The 20,646-nt window shown below is 41.0% G+C and overlaps 1 protein-coding gene across 3 annotated transcripts in view; it reads left to right on the top strand.

Annotated features, from left to right (window-relative positions):
* The window catches only part of HIBADH (3-hydroxyisobutyrate dehydrogenase), a 128,794-nt gene that overhangs the window by 13,931 nt on the left and 94,217 nt on the right, over positions 1 to 20,646 (top strand). For all 3 annotated transcript variants that reach the window (XM_074986151.1, XM_074986153.1, XM_074986152.1), the window contains 3 exons: positions 267 to 427; positions 6,290 to 6,399; positions 14,293 to 14,414. In XM_074986151.1, coding sequence (XP_074842252.1) covers positions 267 to 427; positions 6,290 to 6,399; positions 14,293 to 14,414 — 393 coding nt within the window. The remainder of the gene's footprint in view (positions 1 to 266; positions 428 to 6,289; positions 6,400 to 14,292; positions 14,415 to 20,646) is intronic.

Here is a 20,646-nt window from a genome sequence, read left to right on the forward strand (position 1 = left end):
AATTTCTAGTATTGAAGCTGGAGAGATGTTTTCCAAATTAAATAAAACATGAAATTGATTTTTGTCTCAGACTGTATTGGTAAAAAAAAAAAAAGGGGGTGATTTTTTGTGTGACTAGGATTTAAATCTGTCTGCTTATTGAAACTTAAATATAAGTGGGTTTGAAGTTAGTTCCCTCCATCTACCCGGGTTTTTAGATGACATCAACTAAATTGCTCACTTGGAGTACTTCTCCAAAATACTCATATATTGTGTTTTGAAATCAGTGTGTTCTAGGGCAATGGCCTCGAAAACCCCAGTTGGATTCATTGGGCTGGGTAACATGGGAAATCCAATGGCAAGAAACCTGGTGAAGCATGGCTATCCTGTTGTTGCATATGATGTATTCCCAGAAGCTTGCAAAGAATTTCAAGATTCAGGGGCACAGGTATGGTAACCAACTTACTTTGTTATATTAACTGTGCATTTGTTAAAATAACTTTCTTCTTAGAAGTTCTGACTTTGGTACCCGTCACTATACATAATTGAAAACAGATTACCTAACTGATAATTGATTTTGATGGGAAGGGCGTTGGGGGGGGTGAAAAAAGAGAAGAAAATAAATTATGGATATGTGTTGCTAACTTACATATCTAATAAGTTGTTCTCCGTCCGCTGCATGTATGTGTCTTTGATTGTTAATTGTGTTGCATTCACCAGTTTTTTTTTTTTAATAGATCCAGGACCATCTGCAATTCTGTATGTGTATGGTTTAAACTTGAGAGCCAAGAGTCTGTGAGATTTTTTTTAAAATGTTCTTTTAGATGCTACAGGGCTCTAATAGTCTTGGCACTTGCCCATTATTTGTAGGAGAACTAAGGGGCACAAAAGAGCTAAAAACAAAGATTCTGCTGGGGTAAGTGGAAACTAGAACAGAAATAATGTGGCGACTCAGCATGTGATGTGGCAAATGGTGGGGGAATAGTCATCTGTTACTAGGGAAGTGTGAGTACATGTAGGGAATACAGTTCTAAATAAAAATCTTCAGTTGTTAGAACTGGTTGTGACTGTATTCCTGACTGATAAAATAAGGATATAATTACTATCATGGTTTTCTGCAGGGCAAACCATACACAAATAATTGGTCATCTGATTGCATCTGGCTTTGAGTAATGATTTAAAGCTAAAAGCCTATAAGTGGATCAGTAAGCTTTATAGTCTGTTGCTTGGCTTCTCTTATTTTGTTTTGTGGTAGCACATGGGAGCCTCATGCTTGGAAGAAGACACTATGCTAAGTATGCCATGAATGCAGTACAAAAAACACACTATAGTTGATGGTATTCTCAATTCCCTTTGTTCTATGGGATTTATAAAAATGGCCATTCATACAATTTGTTGTTGCTGTAGTAACAGAATCTTTGGCATCAGCTGCAAGATAAACATGTGGTACTAAATGACTTTAAAGGTGAGCAGAAATGTCTTTAACAATAAGTAAACACCAAAAGCCTGGATACAACGTATTTGTAGTCTCCTATACAAATAACACACTTAAGAAAACCTTGAAAATAGCTTCTTTGTTTTCTTCCATGGATGTAAATCCTACACGAGCAGTTTTTGCAGGGCATGGAAATTTGAGTCTGGGGATATTGGAGGAACTACAGCAAAAGGAACGTTAGCAAGACTGCCATTCCTTTGATCTCTTGTATGGTGTAGAGCTAGCAGGAGTGTCAGAGATGAGTACAGATAAGCAGCAGGAAGCATGAAGGCTGTCGGATGTCCATGTTCACTGCAGTTGGTTCTGCTACTGCTATGAAGTGTTTTGAAGGGTTGGGGGTAGGAGGCACAAAGAGTGGGAGATTTTGACCATGGAGGAATATTCTGTCTTTGCCTGTTCACTGTTTCCTTTCCTAGTAACTGCGGTAGTCTCGGAAGCAATATGTATAGGAAATAGGGTGGCTAATTAAGCATCCCCACAATGCTAGATGTTTTGGTACTTCTGGGAATGTCCCACTGCCAGGGTATGTCTAAGGTTGTGCTGGTGGGGGGCAGAGCAGAGCTCTCTTGAAAATGGTGTCCCTGTCTGACCGTGATACCAGACCAAAAAAAACACCTTTGATTTTGTCTCAGTACCAGACATGGGATATACATTACAGGAGCAGGACTGCCAGGTTTAAAACTGGGTGAATGGGCCTACCTGCCACCCACCAAAGCAGCCCATTCTAAGCCATACTTCCTCAGAGCACTTTTCAGAAGTCTCTTGTAGTTCTTCTCCTACACTCAGATGCTTCTGTCTTTGTTTTTCTTCTCAGCAGATACTGTGTGGTGTATGTCTTACAAAAAGGAAAACAAGATAGCCATTCACTTAACCCACCTACCCAAACTGTCCCATTTCTTCTTCTTCAACTTCCCTCTCATGGCGAAATCAGAAAACAAAAGAGACAAAGTATTTTATCCTCACCTTTGTATCTCTTTCAAAATACCTTTTTAATGTTTTTTTTTTTAAAAGGGGAAGGCACACACAGAGAGTATTCAAAATATGGAAAAACCTTATGGATGAAATTCTACCCCTTCCCCACCCTGAAATCCATGGTTTTTCTCCCATTGACCTCACTGGGGCTGCAGGTTGCTCCACAGTGTGTGTATTTTGTCGTCTGAAGATACCATGTCTGTGAGAATTTGTGCAGTTGATGGTAAGATCGACGTCTTCTGTAACACATGAATAATTGTCAGGGTTGACTCATTTGAAACCTGTGAGGAAGGTTCTGGTCAGGGACATTTTAAGCTGTTTTGAAAATAAGACCAGTTGTCAGGACCAACTCAGTTTTAATTAATTTTTTGAAGATCAGTCTCAGAGAAGGAAAAATCTCTCTCACTGTTGTTGTAACTTGTGCATAGTGGCTGTAACTGTGCCAAGTAAAGTGTGAGATTGTGATCAGCAACTAAACTGGTGCCCTTGGACACTAAAACATATTCATTTTTAGGTTTGAAAAAAGCTGTTTATATGTTGACTTTTGCTAACTTTAATTTTGCAGCACTTGCCCAAGACTAATTTCCATAGTCTCTTTCTGGCTGTTTCTACACTTGCCCCCAACTTTGAACGGGGCATGTTAATCAGGGTGATGAGAGATTACTAATAAACTGCCGCGGTGAATACACAGCACTTCATTAGGCTAATTCAACCCTGCAGCAACTTCGAAGCACCGGCATGCACATAGCCACGGGCACTTTGAAGTGCCTGCACTACTTCAAAGTCCCTTTACTCCTCAAATAGGACTTTGAAGTATTGCGGGCACTTCAAAATGCCCATCGTTACACGCATGCTGGCACTGCAAAGTTTGACGCTTCATTAGGCTAATTCTCCCCTGCGACAACTTTGAAGTGGTGCTTATTCACTGCAGCTCCTTGTTAGTAATCTTCTATCACCCTGATTAACATGCACCCTTTGAAGTTGGGGGCAAGTGTAGACAAGCCCTCTCTGATGTAAGAAGCTTCCTGCTATGAAAAAGGGAGTTAATGTATTGAAGACAAAGTCTCTGTTTTAAAATGTGTTTTCCTCTTTACACTTAAAATAATTTTATTAGCGGTTGTCATTTGTATTCAATATGGAATTGTGGATTTTTTTATACAATTTTCTGCAATATTTCAGATGAATACAGACTCGCTTGTAGCAATTACGCTTGTCTTTTTTTTCCTCCATCTTGTTTGTTTTGTTTTTTGGTCTGGACTTGTTTTTTGATGTGTGATATGTCAGATATTTTTCTCATCTTGCCTCTCTTAAAACACAACTTTCAAGTTCCATGAATAATGAACTGGATTTTGTGGCTAGACTGTGTGAATGCAGTTATACTTGTCTTAACATCAAAACAAAAGGCAGTCAAGTAGCACTTTAAAGACTAGCAAAATAGTTTATTAGGTGAGCTTTCGTGGGACAGACCCACTTCTTCAGACCATAGCCAGACCAGAACAGACTCAATATTTAAGACACAGAGAACCAAAACCAGTAAGCAACAGAGAATCGTCTTAACATATTTTGCATGATATTATTTCTACGACTAGTTACAAGCGAGCCTGTCTGTCATAAAATTGATTTTAATTATGAAACTTCAATTCTTTCTATAAAGGGAAATTTTATTTTCCTAATCGCTCATCTTGTCAAGTTACTTTATTTTGCTTGCTGTCCTTAACAGGCCCAAGGTATTTAGTGTGTTGCTTGTCCTTGAATTTTTTACCTTTCTCTGCAGCATACGTTATGAGTTGCCTTTTTAGCATCTGGGGATGTCTCACCAATCAATTCCTTGTTGTTTTCAGGGGCCTCAGAAACTGGTAGCACATTGCTTTCTCTATCTGTGGCACACAACAGTTGAGGACTACCTGTAGTGCTTCAGTGAAAATGTTGCATATGCCAGTGAGGAGGTTCTTCTGTTGGTGTAGGGTAGGGGGTCTACAACTGAAATAACACGAAGAGGCATTTTTTCAAATTCAGTTACAGAATCACTACTTCAAGAGCTGCAATGCACATGAATACGAGACAGTCCTAAATAAATAACGTCAAACTGTGCTTTTTGTCATCCCTGTTTTAAGAACAGTGCACACAATGATGTGTACCTGTTAGAAAGTTGTTACCTCCATCTCTAGTCTTTTTCTGCTTCAGCCCTCAAATCCACCCTGCTGTCCCCAAGCTTAAACTACCAACCTGCAAACTGCTCCCCATCTCCAGGCTTAACCACTATCAGCCTCCAACCAGCCCCCCTATCCCCAGGATTTACCTGCCTGAGACGACTGCTTCTCCTGTGGCTTCCCCCAACACCTGGGTGTTTATTTCAAAGGCTGTTCGAAGGGAATTGACTGATTTCAGCTGGGAGAAGCTGAAAGCGCAGGGTGAGGGGCAGACACACCACAGCACCCCACGACAGGAGAGAGTCACTGTGCCAGGTGCACACCCTGAGCTTGACAACCTCAGCAAGCCACACAGTCCAACTGGTTTGACCACAGTGGGAGTTTTGAGCAGCCGTTTGAGTTGGACAGCAGCTCCCACGTGACTGGGAGGCAGCACCCTCTCACCTTCCGTTGGCTGGCTGGTAGCTCCCAGCCTCCTCCTCCTGCTGCTCTTTCCCAGGGTGGCTCTGGCAGGTCTGGCTCAACTGCTACTCCCCCTAGTTTTCACCCGCATGCAGCAAGCGGGTGACTCCCTTCCCAGCTGGCTCTTCCTTCCAGGGCTCCCTGCCGCTGCTGACTCCACTTGTGGCTCTGGAGGCTGCTGCTTGTTTAAATGATGGGCTTTGTTTAAGCAGTGGCAGGCTCCAGAGCCCCAAATGGAGTCAGCAGCGGCAGCGCTCAGAGCCACACAGGTTGCCAACCCCGTTGTAGGTAATCCACCTCCTCAGGAGGCAGTAGCTGGGTTGAAACCAGCGTTTAGCTGTGAATGTCATAGTTTACTAACCTAACTTCCCACTGTGGACCAGTCCTTTGTTTCTTGAGGACTAAAGTCCTGAGTCAATATAGGGCCATTGGCTTGTGATATATAGGTGATCAGATGACATGATCTTATGGTCTCTTGTGGCCTTAAATTCTGTGGCACTTTGGAAATTATACTGTCTGGGACAGTCTTGCCCAGGCTGGTCTAGTCATTCTAATAAGTTTCTATTGTAATTGGCTATGTCTCTCAAGTTGGCTGCATTTATTTGTTCATAAAGTGACTTCATTTGTAGGTGACAGTATGATTATGGCAAGATGGAAACAAAAACACAAAGTGAAAACTTCAAACTATCAGTTGTGCTACTGCAGTAATTTTAAGATTGGCTGAGATGGTTTTGCTGCCAGAAATTTTCCAGGACCGATTGCTCTTTTTGCAGGGGGTATTCACTTTTGGAAGCCTCACGGGCAGTCAGTGAGAACATCATGAAGATGCCAGTATGTTCCTGTGGCAGCATTGATAGTTTTAGTTAAAGCTAAATACAGTGTGTCGCTCTAAAACATGTATGGGGAAAGGTCCTATCCCTTCCAATGTCTACAGAAGGGCCCTGGGGCAGTAATCCACATGAGGCTGATTTTTCTAATATTATGGGACCACCCCTGAAATTGTGGAGGTGTGTTTTGTGTGAATGGTCTGGTGCTTAGAATAGACAGGTAGCCTTTAAGTTTGCAGGATCCATTGATAGCATGGTGATCACAACCCTGTCTGGAGAGTTTGAAGGACTGTCTGTTTCCTGCATTTTCATTTGTATCATCATGTTAAGTGTGGTGATTTAAAAGGGCACATATTTGCTTTCTCTCTTTCTTTAAAAAAAATGTACATTTTTATTTTTTCAAGGTAATGGATTCCTCAGCAGATGTAGCAGAAAGAGCTGACAGGATTATTACTATGTTACCCTCCAGCCCCAATGCCATAGATGTTTACATGGGAGCAAATGGAATTCTAAAGTAAGAATTTGCTCTATTTTAATTTCCATTTATGATCAAAGCAATATTGTTTTATCAAGTAATTTTTCTGTTTTAACTTAACACTGTGCCAGACATGCATTTTAACGGGTTGTTTTTATCTATTAGGTGGTAGTTGATAGATTTTCTAACTGTGGGATTTTTTCAGTAGTAAATATTGGTTAAATGTCCTTGGCTAAAATAACTTATCTTTTAGTAGCACAAGATTTATCTCTTATGTGTAAAGGAGGTACACAACTGAAACTTGACATTTTTCTAAAAATAAGTGCAGGTTCCTACTAATGTGATATGATACATATATGTTTTATCGTTATTCTTTGGTGTTGCAGTATTTATTGGCAATTAATCACTTGCTCAAGCATATTATTTTTTAAAATTCCTTTGGAGCCAGTGAATCCGATGTCTGGTTTGGATCTGAAATAATGCCATGTTGGTTTATGGTAGTGCAGAACATTACCATGGAATATCTGGACTGACATTTTAAATTTTATTTTATTTTAAACTGTTTAGGAAACTTTAACAAGTTTGCAAATTCTTGCCATTGACTCTTGCCTTATTTTAGACTGATAAGGAACTCTGGGATTTGAGAGCAGAAAAAGAATTGCTAGATTATTGAAAAGAGAGAATTTTTTTTTTCCTTTTCCAACTCAAGGCTGGATTCAGTTTTGGATACACTGGAAGGTTTTTATAAAATCACCTTTTCACATTTTAGCATGTCCATTAACATGAGAACTGGTACCCCATGCTTTGGATATGTACAGCAGGCACAGGTTAAAAGGTTTTGCTCTGCTCCTCTTCTTGAGTGTTTGGGGAATACCTTTGGAGATAGCCACATCATTTAAACTGTGCCTTAAAGATGTTAAAATTCAGAGCCAGATTTTCACTTGTTTGTAAATCAGCATAGTTCCTTCTGTTAGGAAATATCTACTCCTTATTCATGTGTGGACACATTGGGGATTTACCACGCAGGTACTTTTGATAGGATGCTCCAACATATTGGCTGGGACTTTGTATCAGTCACTGAGAGGCCGTTTCTTCCTACATTTAGGGCTTGAAAGAGGTGGATCAGTGAAATCCCATGAATCATTGTAATGCATTTAACAGAAGCCATAATAAAAGATTATGCTAGGAGTCTACTGCATGCTGCCTACCCAGGTGGAAGAGGTGGATGAGGCTTTTTTAAACAACTAACAAAGTCATGCAGGGGCCTGGATTTGGTGGTGATGGGGGACTTCAACTATCCAGATATATGTTGGGAAACTAATGCAGCAGGGCACAGACTAACCAGTAAGTTCTTGGTTTGCATTGGAGACAATTTTTTATTCCAAAAGGTTGAAAAAGCTACCTGGGGGAGGCTGTCCTAGGTTTGATTTTTGACAAATAGGGAGGAATTGATAGAGAACTTGAAAGTGGAAGGCAGCTTGGGTGAAAGTGATCATGAAATCAGAGTTCACAGCCCTCAGGAGGAGAAGAAGGGAAAACAGCAAAACAGAGATAATAGATTTCAGGAAAGCAGGTTTTGGTAAACTCAGAGAGCTGGTAGGTAAGGTCCCATGGGAAGCAAAACTGAGGGGAAAAACAGGTGAGGAGAGTTGGCAGTTTTTCAAAGGGACGTTATTAAGGGCTCAAAAGCAAGCTATCCTGCTGCGTAGGAAAGATAGAAAATATGGCAAAAGACAGCCTTGGCTTAACCAGGAGATCTTGCATGATCTCAAAATAAAAAAGGAATCATATAAAAAATGGAAACAAGGACAAATTACAAAGGGTGAATACAGGCAAACAACACAAGAATGCAGGAGCAAGATTAGAAAGGCAAAGTCACAGAATGTGTTCAAACAAGCTACAGGCATAAAGCAAAACAAGAAGGTTTTTTATAAATATATTAGAAACAAGAGGAAGACCAGAGACAGGGTAGGGCCATTGCTTAGTGAGGAGGGAGAAACAGTAACATGGAAATGGCAGAGATGCTTAATGACTTCTTTGTTTCAGTCTTCACTGAGAAGTCTGATGAAGGAATGCCCAACCTAGTGAATGCTAGTGGGAAAGGGGTAGAGTTAGAAGTTGAAATAAAAAAAAGAACAAGTTAAAAATCACTTAGATAAATTAGATGTCTGCAAGTCACCAGGGCCTGATGAAATGCATCCTAGAATACTCAAGGGGCTGATAGAGGAGATATCTCAGCCTTTATCTATCATCTTTGGAAAATCATGGGAGACCAGAGAGATTCCAGAAGACTGGAAGAGAGCAAATATATTGCCCATCTATAAAAAGGGGTATAAGAATAATCCAGGAAACTACAAGCCAGTCAGCTTAACTTCTGTGCCAGGAAATATAATGGAGCAGGTAATTAAAGAAATCATCTGCAAGCACTTGGTAAGGTGGTAGGGAACAGCCAGCATGGATTTGCAAAGAACAAATCATGTCAAACCAATCTGCTAGCTTTCTTTGATAGGATAACGAGCCTTGTAGATAGGGGAGAAGTGGTAGATGTGGTATACCTAGACTTTAGTGGAGCATTTGATATGGTCTCGCATGATATTCTTATCAATAAACTAGGCAAATACAATTTAGATGAGGCTACTATAAGGTGCGTGCATAACTGGCTGGATAACCATACTCAGAGAGTAATTCTTAATGGTTCTCAATCCTGCTGGAAAAGTATAACAAGTGGGGTTCCACAGGGGTCTGTTTTAGGACTGGTTCTGTTCAATATCTTCATCAGTGATTTAGATACTGGCATAGAAAGTACTCTTACTACAGTTTTGCAGATGATGCCAAGGTGGGAGGGGTTGCAAATGCTTTGGAGGGTAGGGTCGAAATTCAAAATGATCTGGATAAATTGGAGAAATGGTCTGAGGTAAACAGGATGAAGTTTAATAAGGACAAGTGCGAAGTGCTCCACTTGGGAAGGAACAATCAGTTACACACATACAGAAGGGGGAGAGATTGTCTAGGAATGATTACAGCAGAAAGAGATCTAGGGGTTATAGTGGACCACAAGCTAAACATGAGTCAACAGTGTGATGCTGTTGCGAAAAAATCAAACATGATTCTGGGATGCATGAACAGGTGTGTTGTGAACAAGACACGAGAAGTCATTCTTCTGCCCTGCTCTGCACTGCGCTGGTTAGGCCTCAGCTGGAGTATTGTGTCCAGTTCTGGGCACCGCAGTTCAAGAAAGATGTGGAGAAACTAGAGAGGGTCCAGAAAAAAGCGACAAGAATGATTAAAGGTCTGGAGAATGTGACCTATGAAGAAAGGCTGAAAGAATTGGGCTTGTTTAGTTTGGAAAAGAGAAGATTGAGGGGAGACATGATAGTGGTTTTCAGGTATCTAAAAGGGTGTCTTAAGGAGGTTGGAGAAAACTTGTTCTTTTTGGCCTCTGAGAATAGAACAAGAGGCAATGAACTTAAACTGCAGGAAGTGAGGTTTAGGTTGGACATTAAGAAAAAGTTCCAAACTGTCAGGGTGTTCAAACAGTTGAATAAATTGTGAAGGGATGTTGTGGAATCTCCATCGCTGGAGATATTTAAGAACAGATTAGATAGATGTCTATCAGGGATGGTTTAGACAGTACTTGGCCCTACCATTGGGGCAGGGGGTGGGACTCGATGGCCTCTCGAGGTCCCTTCCAGTCCTAGCATTCTGTGATTCTATGAATAAGCAGTCCCTATGTCTGAACACTGAGTAGTCCCTGGGCTACCAGGGGAGAAACAGGGAGGTGGGGGCAGGGAAAGGAAAAGGGCAGTTAAGGAGAGGATACAGGTTAGTAGAACAGTTTTATGGCATTATGGCTGGTCAGAGATCCCAAATCACCCTCTAAATGGGGCTCTGCAGTAGGAGAGTAGGTGGTGTTGGTGAGTTGGGTGCGGGTCTTGATAGACTTGGAAACAGAAAGGGAATGCTTCAGTTGTCCAGAGAGTATTGGAGAAGCCCATTCTCTTTAACCCTTATCAAACCCTGATTTCTGGCCTTTCCCTGTGTTGAATCACTCTTCAGAAGTTGAGCGCAGTGGAAGTGACCTGCAGTTTCACAAACGCAATGTTGTGTCCTTTAATAGTGGAGAGGTGACAGGGTTAGAGTGTTAATTGAAAAGTTCAGGGAAGAAAATACACTTGCTGTGTGACTGTGTGCCCCTTTTGTTTCTGTTTGCTGGGTTCAGGAGCTAGACTTTTTGATGCTGCAGCATTGGCTAGGGAGTAGGGGAATGTTCTTTGTTTCTCTTGTGTCTAGGAACTGTTTGCCTGCAAGCTTGGAGTACAGTTAATTGCCTTTCAAACTATCTTTCAGTCCTACATGCATAATTCAACAAACTTTTCATACAGCTGAAATTCAAATGGGTTTTTCAGATTTAAGGACGGGGCAAATTGATCCACCTTTATAACCATTACATAATTAGTGGACTATTAGAAGAAACACGCCTCTGACATAGCTGGTGAGAGCTCCTCCGCAGCACTGAAAAAGTACTGTGTTCTCCAAATGGTGTCTAGCCTGTCTACAATTAAAAGGCAAGTGGTGATGAAAGTAAGGGGTCTGAGAAGGAAGGAGACTGTAACAGTTGTAATCCTGAGATGCTAAGAAGTATCACCATTGTGGCCTTTGGCAGCCTAGTTATATTGGAAGAGAGCTCATTTAGGTGCTTTCAAAGAGGAAATAAAATGTAATGCTGCCCTTGTTTTCAATATAGTAATGACATTCTGATGTTGATCAAGAACTCAGTCTGGTCGGGTATGCCAGCAGCAGGTAGACAGAGAAGGGCTCTGGAGGACTTGCTCATTGACGAAGGGAGGCAGGAGTAGTCTGAGTTCCTTAGGGCAAGGGAGGATTGGGCTCTTAGGCAGGATGAGGTTATATGAACCAGTTCCTAGATCTGGAGTCACACTGCTGTAAATAGGAGTATGCTAAGAGAGAACAGGATTGGATGCTCAAGCAGCAGCTAAAACAACTGGTGACAATGCTTTGAGGGACTACTTACCTTTGTGGCTCCTGCTCCTCTCAGGCAATTGCCTTCTCTTCCCACTCCTTCTTCCAGCTGCCAAGCAGGCTGCTGCTGAGGTGTTGGAGCTAACTGACCTTCCTCTCCTGGTAGTGGGGAGGAGCATGGTGTATGCCTGGCACAGCAGCCTCGTCCTGAAACAACTTGTAGGAAAATCCCCCAGAACATTCAGAGCTGGAAAGATGAACCTGAGCTACTGGCTGTATCTCAGCCTGTGTTCAACCATCACATTCCACTCGGGCGTCATCCTCATTAGCACCCTTGTGCCATATTCTGTAGCTGTTCTCTCCCCACCTGCTCTTCCTTCTAAGAGCAAGGAGAAGTGGCCAGGCATCAGAATGTCCACAGACAGTAGCATTTTCACATATCTCCAGGAATTTGATCCTTTTTTGCTTGTTCTATATTCCAGGTAACAATATTATCTACTATATATTTTGAGTGTCTCATCTGTTTGATACTTCCTCTCAACCTGGTGTGGCCCTGTCAGATTCACCCCAGGGCTGGGGCTGCCTCTCCCACCCCCAGCTCGCCCCAGGGACTGGCCCCACCCAGACTCATGCCAGAGTTCAACCTAAGGCCAGGCCTAGTACTGCAGCCCAGCCCTGTCCCCCATGGGCCCCCTGCTCTTCCCGTGGAGCTCATGCTAGGGCTGGTCACAGTCTGGCCCCAGCCTCTCCCCCCACCCCCAATCTCAGGCTGTGAGTCAGGGCCTGACCTGCTCCCTCCCCACCTCCCCCAGAGCCAGGGCCTGACCTGCACCCCCCAGTGATGACTTGGGGTGGGGGACTGGGAGTCACAGCCCAAACTGCCCCTCCCCCAAAGGCAAGCAGAGGAGGCCCAGAGCCATGGCCTGACCCAGGCCTCTAACCTGGGGACAGCCACTGGGAACCAGAAACAGTGGCCCAAACTGCCCCCACCTCTGAGGATGGGTATGGGGGTCTGGTAGTTGTGGCCCAACCTGATCTTCCAACCTTTGGACAGGTGGGGGACACGGGAGGGCAGCATGGGATGCAGCTCCCAAGACAGGTGCAGGGGCTGGGAGCCATGTCCAAAAAAGGCCTGGGAAGCCAGGTTACTTGGCCTGACCTGCCCCCACCCTGGTGACAGGCGGGAGAGGGGGACAGAAGCAGGAAAAACCTCTTCAGTTAAGGATCCAGGCAACACCAGGTACATTTCCTAGTCTCTCTCTCTCTCTCTCATAAAAGTTCCCATTCACTTCACTTATGCTTTCTGAGTGTGATCGATGAAATATTTCTCACACTTGGGATGGGTCAGTGGGACTCTCAGCATGTGACTGAGTGCTGTAATGCTGGTGCCACAGAAATGCAAGTAATTCTCCATCAACTATAACACACCCTCTCCCCTGCCCCCCCGCATTTTTTTCCTTCAAAAGAAAAGCAGAATTCTTAACTGTGTAAACTAACTGTTGTTGACCAAAGCACTAGAATGGACAGCAAAAGAGAAGTTAACTGAAATGTCTTCAAGGTTCTGTTGGTAATTTAAATGACAATACAGACAGGACAATACACAGTAAATTAACATTGACAATATCTGATGTTGAGCTGTGTTTTTATGACTCAACTTGCTTCACCCCCAAACAGTCACCACTTGCAACCAGGGTTGTATTCATTTGTAACCCTTCATTTGTAAGGGTTGTGAAGAAATGTGTGAAGCCCACCCGCCTCAGAAATCATATAACTTATTTTCAGCTGTTTTAAGAATGATTAAGTGCTCCCCATAAAACACTTTGAAATAGAGCTGGTGACCTATAACAAACGTTGTTCAGTGTTTATATTTGTGTCTGTACGCTCTCTGCTGCACAAGGTCATATTAAAGGATGTCAGCCTGCAAAGAGGCACTCATAATTACATACTTTCAATTGGTACGTTAGTGTCAGCTGCAGGGGATCAAAAGCCCCATTGCAACAGCTATGTGGCAGTGGTCCACTGAGTTTTTCCTTTAGCACCACATTGTCTCTTAGTGTCCTCCAGCACAGGCGGAGGAGGGAAAAGGAGGCTGAATTTGACTTTTGTCCCTAATATGGATAGCTGCCACCGCATATTTTGTGTGTGGTATCTGCATTTTCATGTACATTTCACAGTTGCAATATTACAAATGCGTGTTTCCATACTATGTACGTTTACCAGACCCATCCCCCCCACCAAAAAAGTTTTTTTCACAACTTCTGTTATTTCCATGTTGCCTCACATTTCTCTTACTTATTTCAATCTGCTAGATTTACAACTTTTAATTATAGCTTTTATTTAGAGCAAATTCTGGTGCTAAATAAAAGGAGTTACTGCATTGAAATAAACAGGTAATCTGGTCAGATACTTAAATATGAAAGAAATAGCTTAAGGAAAAAAGATGCATTATGTATGGAATTTTTAAAAATTTGAAAAGTTACATCTATATAGCTGTATACAGTACTTTATCATTCATTACTTTATCAATATATCATTCATACATTCTAAGTCTGCCACATATAGAACTATGTGTAATCTTGTTTCATAGAGTTTGTACCTGAACAATGCAAATCATTTAATCTTTTGGTGATAAGATTTAGGCAGAATACTTTTTTCCTATTCAGGTTCATAAGGGATTTGTGTATCTGTTAGTCCATTTGAAGTGACTGATTTTGGATTATGAGAAACAAACAAAATCCCAAACCCACATATGCATATAATGAAGTGCAAGAGTAACAGCTATATATACCTTAGCAGATCTCAATAACTCATGTTTTAAGACTGTGATTGGAAAAGAATCAGTGACCGCTTTCTTGCATAGATGCAAGAGCCTTTCACTAGCAGGTGATAGTCAGAGATGTCATGTGTAGTTTCTTCCTAGCTGCAACTGTTTTATATTTTTCTTCTTTAAAGGAAAGTGAAGAAAGGTTCATTGTTAATAGACTCAAGTACTATTGACCCTGTGGTTTCAAAAGAGCTAGCTAAAGCAGTCGAGAAAATGGGAGCTGTTTTCATGGATGCCCCTGTTTCTGGTGGTGAGTATCTTTGCTAAATATATGATCGTGTATATTGAACAAGACTTTTCTTTACTGGGGCATCCCGCTCACTTGCTTGCCTTTTTATTTTTCTTTCTTGTTTGTGCTATGAGTCATACCGTGGCATAGTTGCAAACTTCATTTTTTGTTTTTCTCTTTCCATTCTGTCCTTTATTTGTTCACTTATAGATATTTTTAATGCTCTTGGGCTGCTTGCCTTTCTCAACATATGCTCAGGCATGCACAGGGGCCTCAGTGTATATTGTTTGGCCCACTAAGGTCGGAGAGGAGCTCTGCAAAAGCAGAGAAAGGTAGCTTGAGGTTGTAGGCTTCTGCCTGATCTTGTAACCTGGTATATTTTAAGTGTTTCCACATCCAGCAGCATTAGAGTCTCCAGTAGGAGTAAGGAAGGAAGGCACGTAGCCATAAGGAAGCTATTTGTGATTTTACATAACATGTTAGCGTCACACATTACTTCAGGGATTGTAGGCTGGATCTGGATTTGCAGACTCTTCTCTCAGCATCATGGACTTTTCTTTTGTCTCAGGTTCCCTAATGCAGCACTTCGAATAAGCAAACTATTTGCACCTCCTCCAAAAATAATCTTCCAGTTGGGAAATGTTATCTTGAAGATTAGGACATCCATCCATGGGTGTTTTTTTCTTTTTAAAAAAAGCAGAGCAGTTTTTAAAAATGTTTCAAATGTTTTCAGTGTTTATGTAGAACATACTAAATATATAGTGAACAGTGTGATGCAACAAGCATTTTCTTGTCTTGGGTTTGGAAGTGATTGGAATGTGTTTATGTAATATTTATATATTCTTTAAGTTGGCAACTGATGGGTATAATTAGATGTTTAAAAAAATCACACTAACACCACTCTTAAAGCCTAATTCTTATCTATTTTTTTTACAGCCTGCAACATAGCAAAAACAGTCTTGAAATTTAAAGCAAAAAATACCAGACAGTTTTATTGAACTATTTGGGTTACTCATTCTTGGCCAGCCAGAGTTTAATTGCAGTTCTACTCTAAAAATAACTGTAAATGGCATTGTGTGGTTTTGTATTTATTACCTTTTACTGACTTCAGATAAAACTATGACAGTTTACAAGAAAAATGACGTTCCTTCTTTCCTTTCCTCCCTCCACTTCTCTACGCTAGTAGTTCTGCAGACTGGCCCTCAGAGTTGAAGTTCAACTGCTCTTTTCCAGTTTAATGATGAAGAGTCTGCAAGGCTTAATTCAGTTTCATTCCCTACAAGATCTGAGGCTGAATTGGGCTTTGCAACTGGAGTTTGGGAGGCTGACGTTTTTCTCTTTCTGGGTCCAAAGGGTAGGAAAACTCAGAAGACATCTGACAGGATGCAGAAGGAAGGAGTCCTATTCCACAGCCAAAATATCTGTCTCCAGTTTATAAAATTAGATAAATTATGAGCCTGGGACTAGATATCCCTCTCTAGCACATTTGTTTTGGTTTTTCCACATACTCTTTTTCTAAGCATAGTGGTGTTTCTATGTTTGTTTATTGTGGTTGGCTGAATATGCAGGTCTCTGTTATGTGGGCTGTATCTGCATAATATGTGCTATTTGTATAACCCTGAGGATGGGCCATAGTTGTGTGCTGATTGGGCTGCAAGTGAACTGTGGATTGAGAAACAATGAAACATAGTGCAGGCTGAAACTCTCTAGTCCATAACTCTCTCATCTGGCAACAGCTATAATCTGGCATGATTTTAGTTCGACAGATGATCACTTATGTTCGGTGTGGCCAAATTTTCTGTGGCACTATAAAGTTTATTTACAGCTCCCAAATTGCATGAGTAGCTTAGCATTGTGGGGGAAGGGAAATCCCTACTTAGCTTTCTAGTAGACAACGATAACATTAACTGTACAAGAGATATTACCTGGCACTAAACCAAATGGAAATGGGAAAATGCAGGGCATGTTCTGTGTTAAGTGCCACATTAGAAGAATTAAAAAGATAAAACATTAAGTAATAAAGCATAAAATTGAGGTAAGTCATAAAAAGACCTCTTGGAGGAATTGCTGTATATCTTGATTGCATTATTTAATAATGGTTTGCTTGTGTTGTTTAATAATGGTTTAATGACCAACAGAAGTACTGCAACTCCCTTAGAAATCTACAGGCCTTGTCGTGTTGTTTTGAAATGCACTGGCTTGGGGATGGCAGGCAAGAGACACACAGAATCATCCTTGTACTTGTATGTTTACCGGCATTATTGACGTAGGGTTCCACTGGTGCCTAGATTATGCCATTTCCTAATGTAAGTTAATATATGTTTTGTGAAAGCAATATGTTTGTTCCAAATCACCTTTTGGAAGTCATTTCGACTGTGGAGCTCATGGAGAAAGAGCCGGTCCTCAACTCATAAGTTTGGTGGTACCAAGTGAAATTAATGTGTATGACCTCTAGTTAATTGACAATTAATTTACAATTTACTCTTTTATCAAGCTTTTTTAGGACAGACGAAGAATTCCATGAAGTAGTGACACGCTTTCTTGGCTAATGTGAAACTGATATTTTATGTACTGTTGGTACTTAGACCTCAAAAATTCAGGAGCCACATTAGAGATCAGCCTTATCCAAAAGCGAGACAGTAGTGTGAATTCATTCATTTACTGCATATAAAATGTATTGTAGGTGATACAATAATACTCTTTGTAGGCTTTTTGGTGATACTTTTAATTGTAGTTGTTCTGTAAACTTTATATCTAATCTGGCAATTGCCTCCTGTTCATATTCATAATAATGCACCAGTTATTACAAGTATTGGAGGGGCAGCCATGTTAGTCTGGATCTGTAACGGCAACGAAGGGTCCTGTGGCACCTTATAGACTAACCGAAAAGTTTTGAGCATGAGCTTTCGTGAGCACAGACTCACTTCATCAGATGCTGGTCTTGGAAATCTGCAGGGCCAGGTATATATAAGCCAGAGCAAGGGTGGGGATAACAACAGTATCATGTACCATCCCCACCCTTGCTCTGGCTTATATATACCTGGCCCTGCAGATTTCCAAGACCAGCATCTGATGAAGTGAGTCTGTGCTCACGAAAGCTCATGCTCAAAACTTTTCGGTTAGTCTATAAGGTGCCACAGGACCCTTTGTTGCTGTTCCTGTTATTAAGTTCCTGTAATAACTGTAACATGTTGGCAGATAACATTTCAAGACTTTGAAATGAGGCTATAAAGGCAGTAGTAAATAACACCTCAAAAACATTCTATAATATTCATTGTGAAGTGTATACAATTAAAATTTTGCATAACCAATAGCCATTAGTGAATTAAATTATTGTATGTTACTGGGTTTTAGAAGAGCTCCTTCATAAAAATGAAGCAAAGGTTTGAAAGAGGTGCAATTAAGAGACTGCAAAAGTAACAGTGCGAAGCAACATTTCACAGAATCACAGAATCATAGGGCTGGAAGGGACCTCAGGAGGTCATCTAGTCCAGCCCCCTGCTTCAAGCAGGATCAACCCCTACTAAGTCATCCCAGCCAGGACCTTGTCCAGCCAGGACTTAAAAACCTCAAGGGATGGAGAATCCACCACCTCTCTAGGCAACGCATTCCAATGCTTCACCACCCACCATTCAGCTTAAGCCAGTAATGTCATTTCATGTAGAAATTATGCCTCTGCCATTGGATGGTGTCCATACTGAAAGTGACATTCAGTTCAAAACAAAAAAGCAGTCATTTTCTTAGTCTTTAAAGTGCTACATAATTTATTCAGTGATGAGCTTTCGTGGGGCAGACCTACTTCTTCATATCCGGAGATAGTGCTGTATTGGTAGTAGTGCTGAAAGTGAATTGACATGCTGATTATATAAGAGATACAAACAAAAGACTTGAAATGAAAACTGACAAATCAAGTATAAAGGACGGAAGGGGGCAGATGTGCCGGGAGAAAATTACTTACTGCAAGTGTCTAGTAAGTGGCCCTGAGATCACTACAAATATCAAAAATGGGGAAACTATCCATGTAATGTATAAAATAATTGCTATCTTTATTGAGGCCAAAGGAGCAAAATATCAAATATGAGCATAAACTCCAGTGCAGATGTTTTCCTTTGTAATCTGGTGTTAGTCTCTTTGGTTTAAGATTCATATTCTTAGGTCTTTAACAGTATGGCCTACTCCACTGAAATGCTCACTGACAGGTTTCTGTGTATTCAGATTCCTAATGTCTGCTTCATGTCCGTTCATTCTTTGGTGAAGTGATTGTCCAGTCTGTCCAATATATATATATATATAGTCTGAAGTACAGGAGTATGAGCACCTGATCCTGTAACTGATGTGGTTAGGTCCAGTGGTAGTATCTCCAGAATAAATATGTGGACAAAGTTGGCAATAGGGTTTGTTGCAAGGAAGAGTTCCAGGAGTAGTAGTATTGTGGTGTGGCCTGTGGTTGCATTAATCAAGACACAGAAATGTTAACAGTAGCAACAGATGCAGAATCTAAACTCCAATTTAGAGACTGCAGGCAGAAAATGAGGACCTTGGAGATGCTGCACAGCAAGAGCATGAACTTATGACTAGCACAGGACGCAGTATAACACTGAACTTCTTAGTAAAAATTCATATTGCTTAAATCCGTTTTTTTCCCCAAAGTTAGTTGTTTTCAGATTCCAAGTAACATACCGAAAAATGGTGAAAATCGTGCTTTTCCCACTCGTCTGCTGACAAACAATCTTCCAAATGGAGAGATCTACACACGACTGGCTCTCCTGGAGCATGGAAAATCAGGCTCTGTACTGTGTACCCTGTTGAATTTCTAACAGTAATAGTTCAAATACATCTGTACTGTCTGATCAATCTGGTTGGAGGAACTTGAAAAACCACACATGCACATAGAGCTTCAATATCACAAAGATAAACCTACCGTGTGTGGAAATCAGCTGGTAGAGCAGCACTAGCTGACAGTTTAATTGAAAACTTACTCCTGAGTGAAATAAACACAAACAGTGTTAACAGAAAAAAACCTCCTTCAGTGCATGTTGAATATTGCTCTTTTTCTTTCCAAATGGGGATTTGCTTTGTTCGGTTCCAGTCAATGTATTGGTGGCCCTACAAATAGAAACTTTCTTGGTAAACTTGAGTTTCTTAGCAAGCATGACCTGCTTTTATCAGGCCAAGTTAAGCATGTTCATGAATTGCAAGAGAGCAGAAAATGCATGCAAGTCCATTTTCTGTCTACCAGAATACAAAACAATTGTATTGAGCTGTGTGGGACATTTTGTATAAGTAATAATTCTTGAAGAGCAACAACATGCAAAGAATTTTTCAATTATTATTGATGCAACTCTAAACTGTTCTCATAAAGAACAGATGACCTTGGTTGTTTGATGTTAAAGTTTCTGGAAGTTCAAAGGTTTCTGTTGAAGTATGAATCATTTTGTTAATTTCTTGAAAAAACTGGAAAATCTTTATGTATTGGAAATTTCTGGAAGGCTTCATGTTAAATTTTCAAGTCTGCATCAGGCAAGCCTATGAGAATGGACCCAATATGTCTGGGAAGTACAGCGGAGTACAAACAGTCCTCCTTGAGCAAAATCCAAACTGTATTTTCTCCGGTTGTGGCAACTACACATTAAATCTTGTCAGCACTCCCTGTGCTGAATCATGCAAGGAAGAAATCACATACTTTAGAAGAATCCAGCTGTTGTGTAACCTCTTCAGTAGCAGTCCTCAAAACTGAGAAATTGTGAAGCACCATCTGCATGTTTCCCTTTATGCCATATTGATAATGAGATTGTCAGCATGAATTGATGGTGTTTGAACCAGTTGCACAGCATTTACACTCAGGAGAAAGGCTTTAAGTGAGCTTGAATCTCCTACTCTCACAGCACAGGCTTACACTGATCTTAATTCTGGTGTATACATTGAAATATGAATGCATTTTAATGTCATCCACCTGGATGACGCTGCTAAAAATGCTCCATGTCGCTAATCTTGTAATTGAAGCACACTGTGCTACATTAGATGTTGAGTGGGGTAACATTGAATGACTTCTTAAAGATATTCAGAAGAGTCATGATCAATGAGAGACAAATCCTTTGAGTCCAAATCAATAGCGCAGGGTATTGACATGTCTGAGTGTTCTGCCAATTGCAACCTAACACCTCAATCTGATGCCGAAAGGCACTATTGAATCAGTGTGGTGTTTTCATTGTTATTGACTCCATCAAATCTGGTCTTACGTGTACATTTGAAT

Source organism: Carettochelys insculpta, chromosome 2, assembly GCF_033958435.1.
Source record: "Carettochelys insculpta isolate YL-2023 chromosome 2, ASM3395843v1, whole genome shotgun sequence".
Classification (NCBI taxonomy): Eukaryota; Metazoa; Chordata; order Testudines; family Carettochelyidae; genus Carettochelys; species Carettochelys insculpta.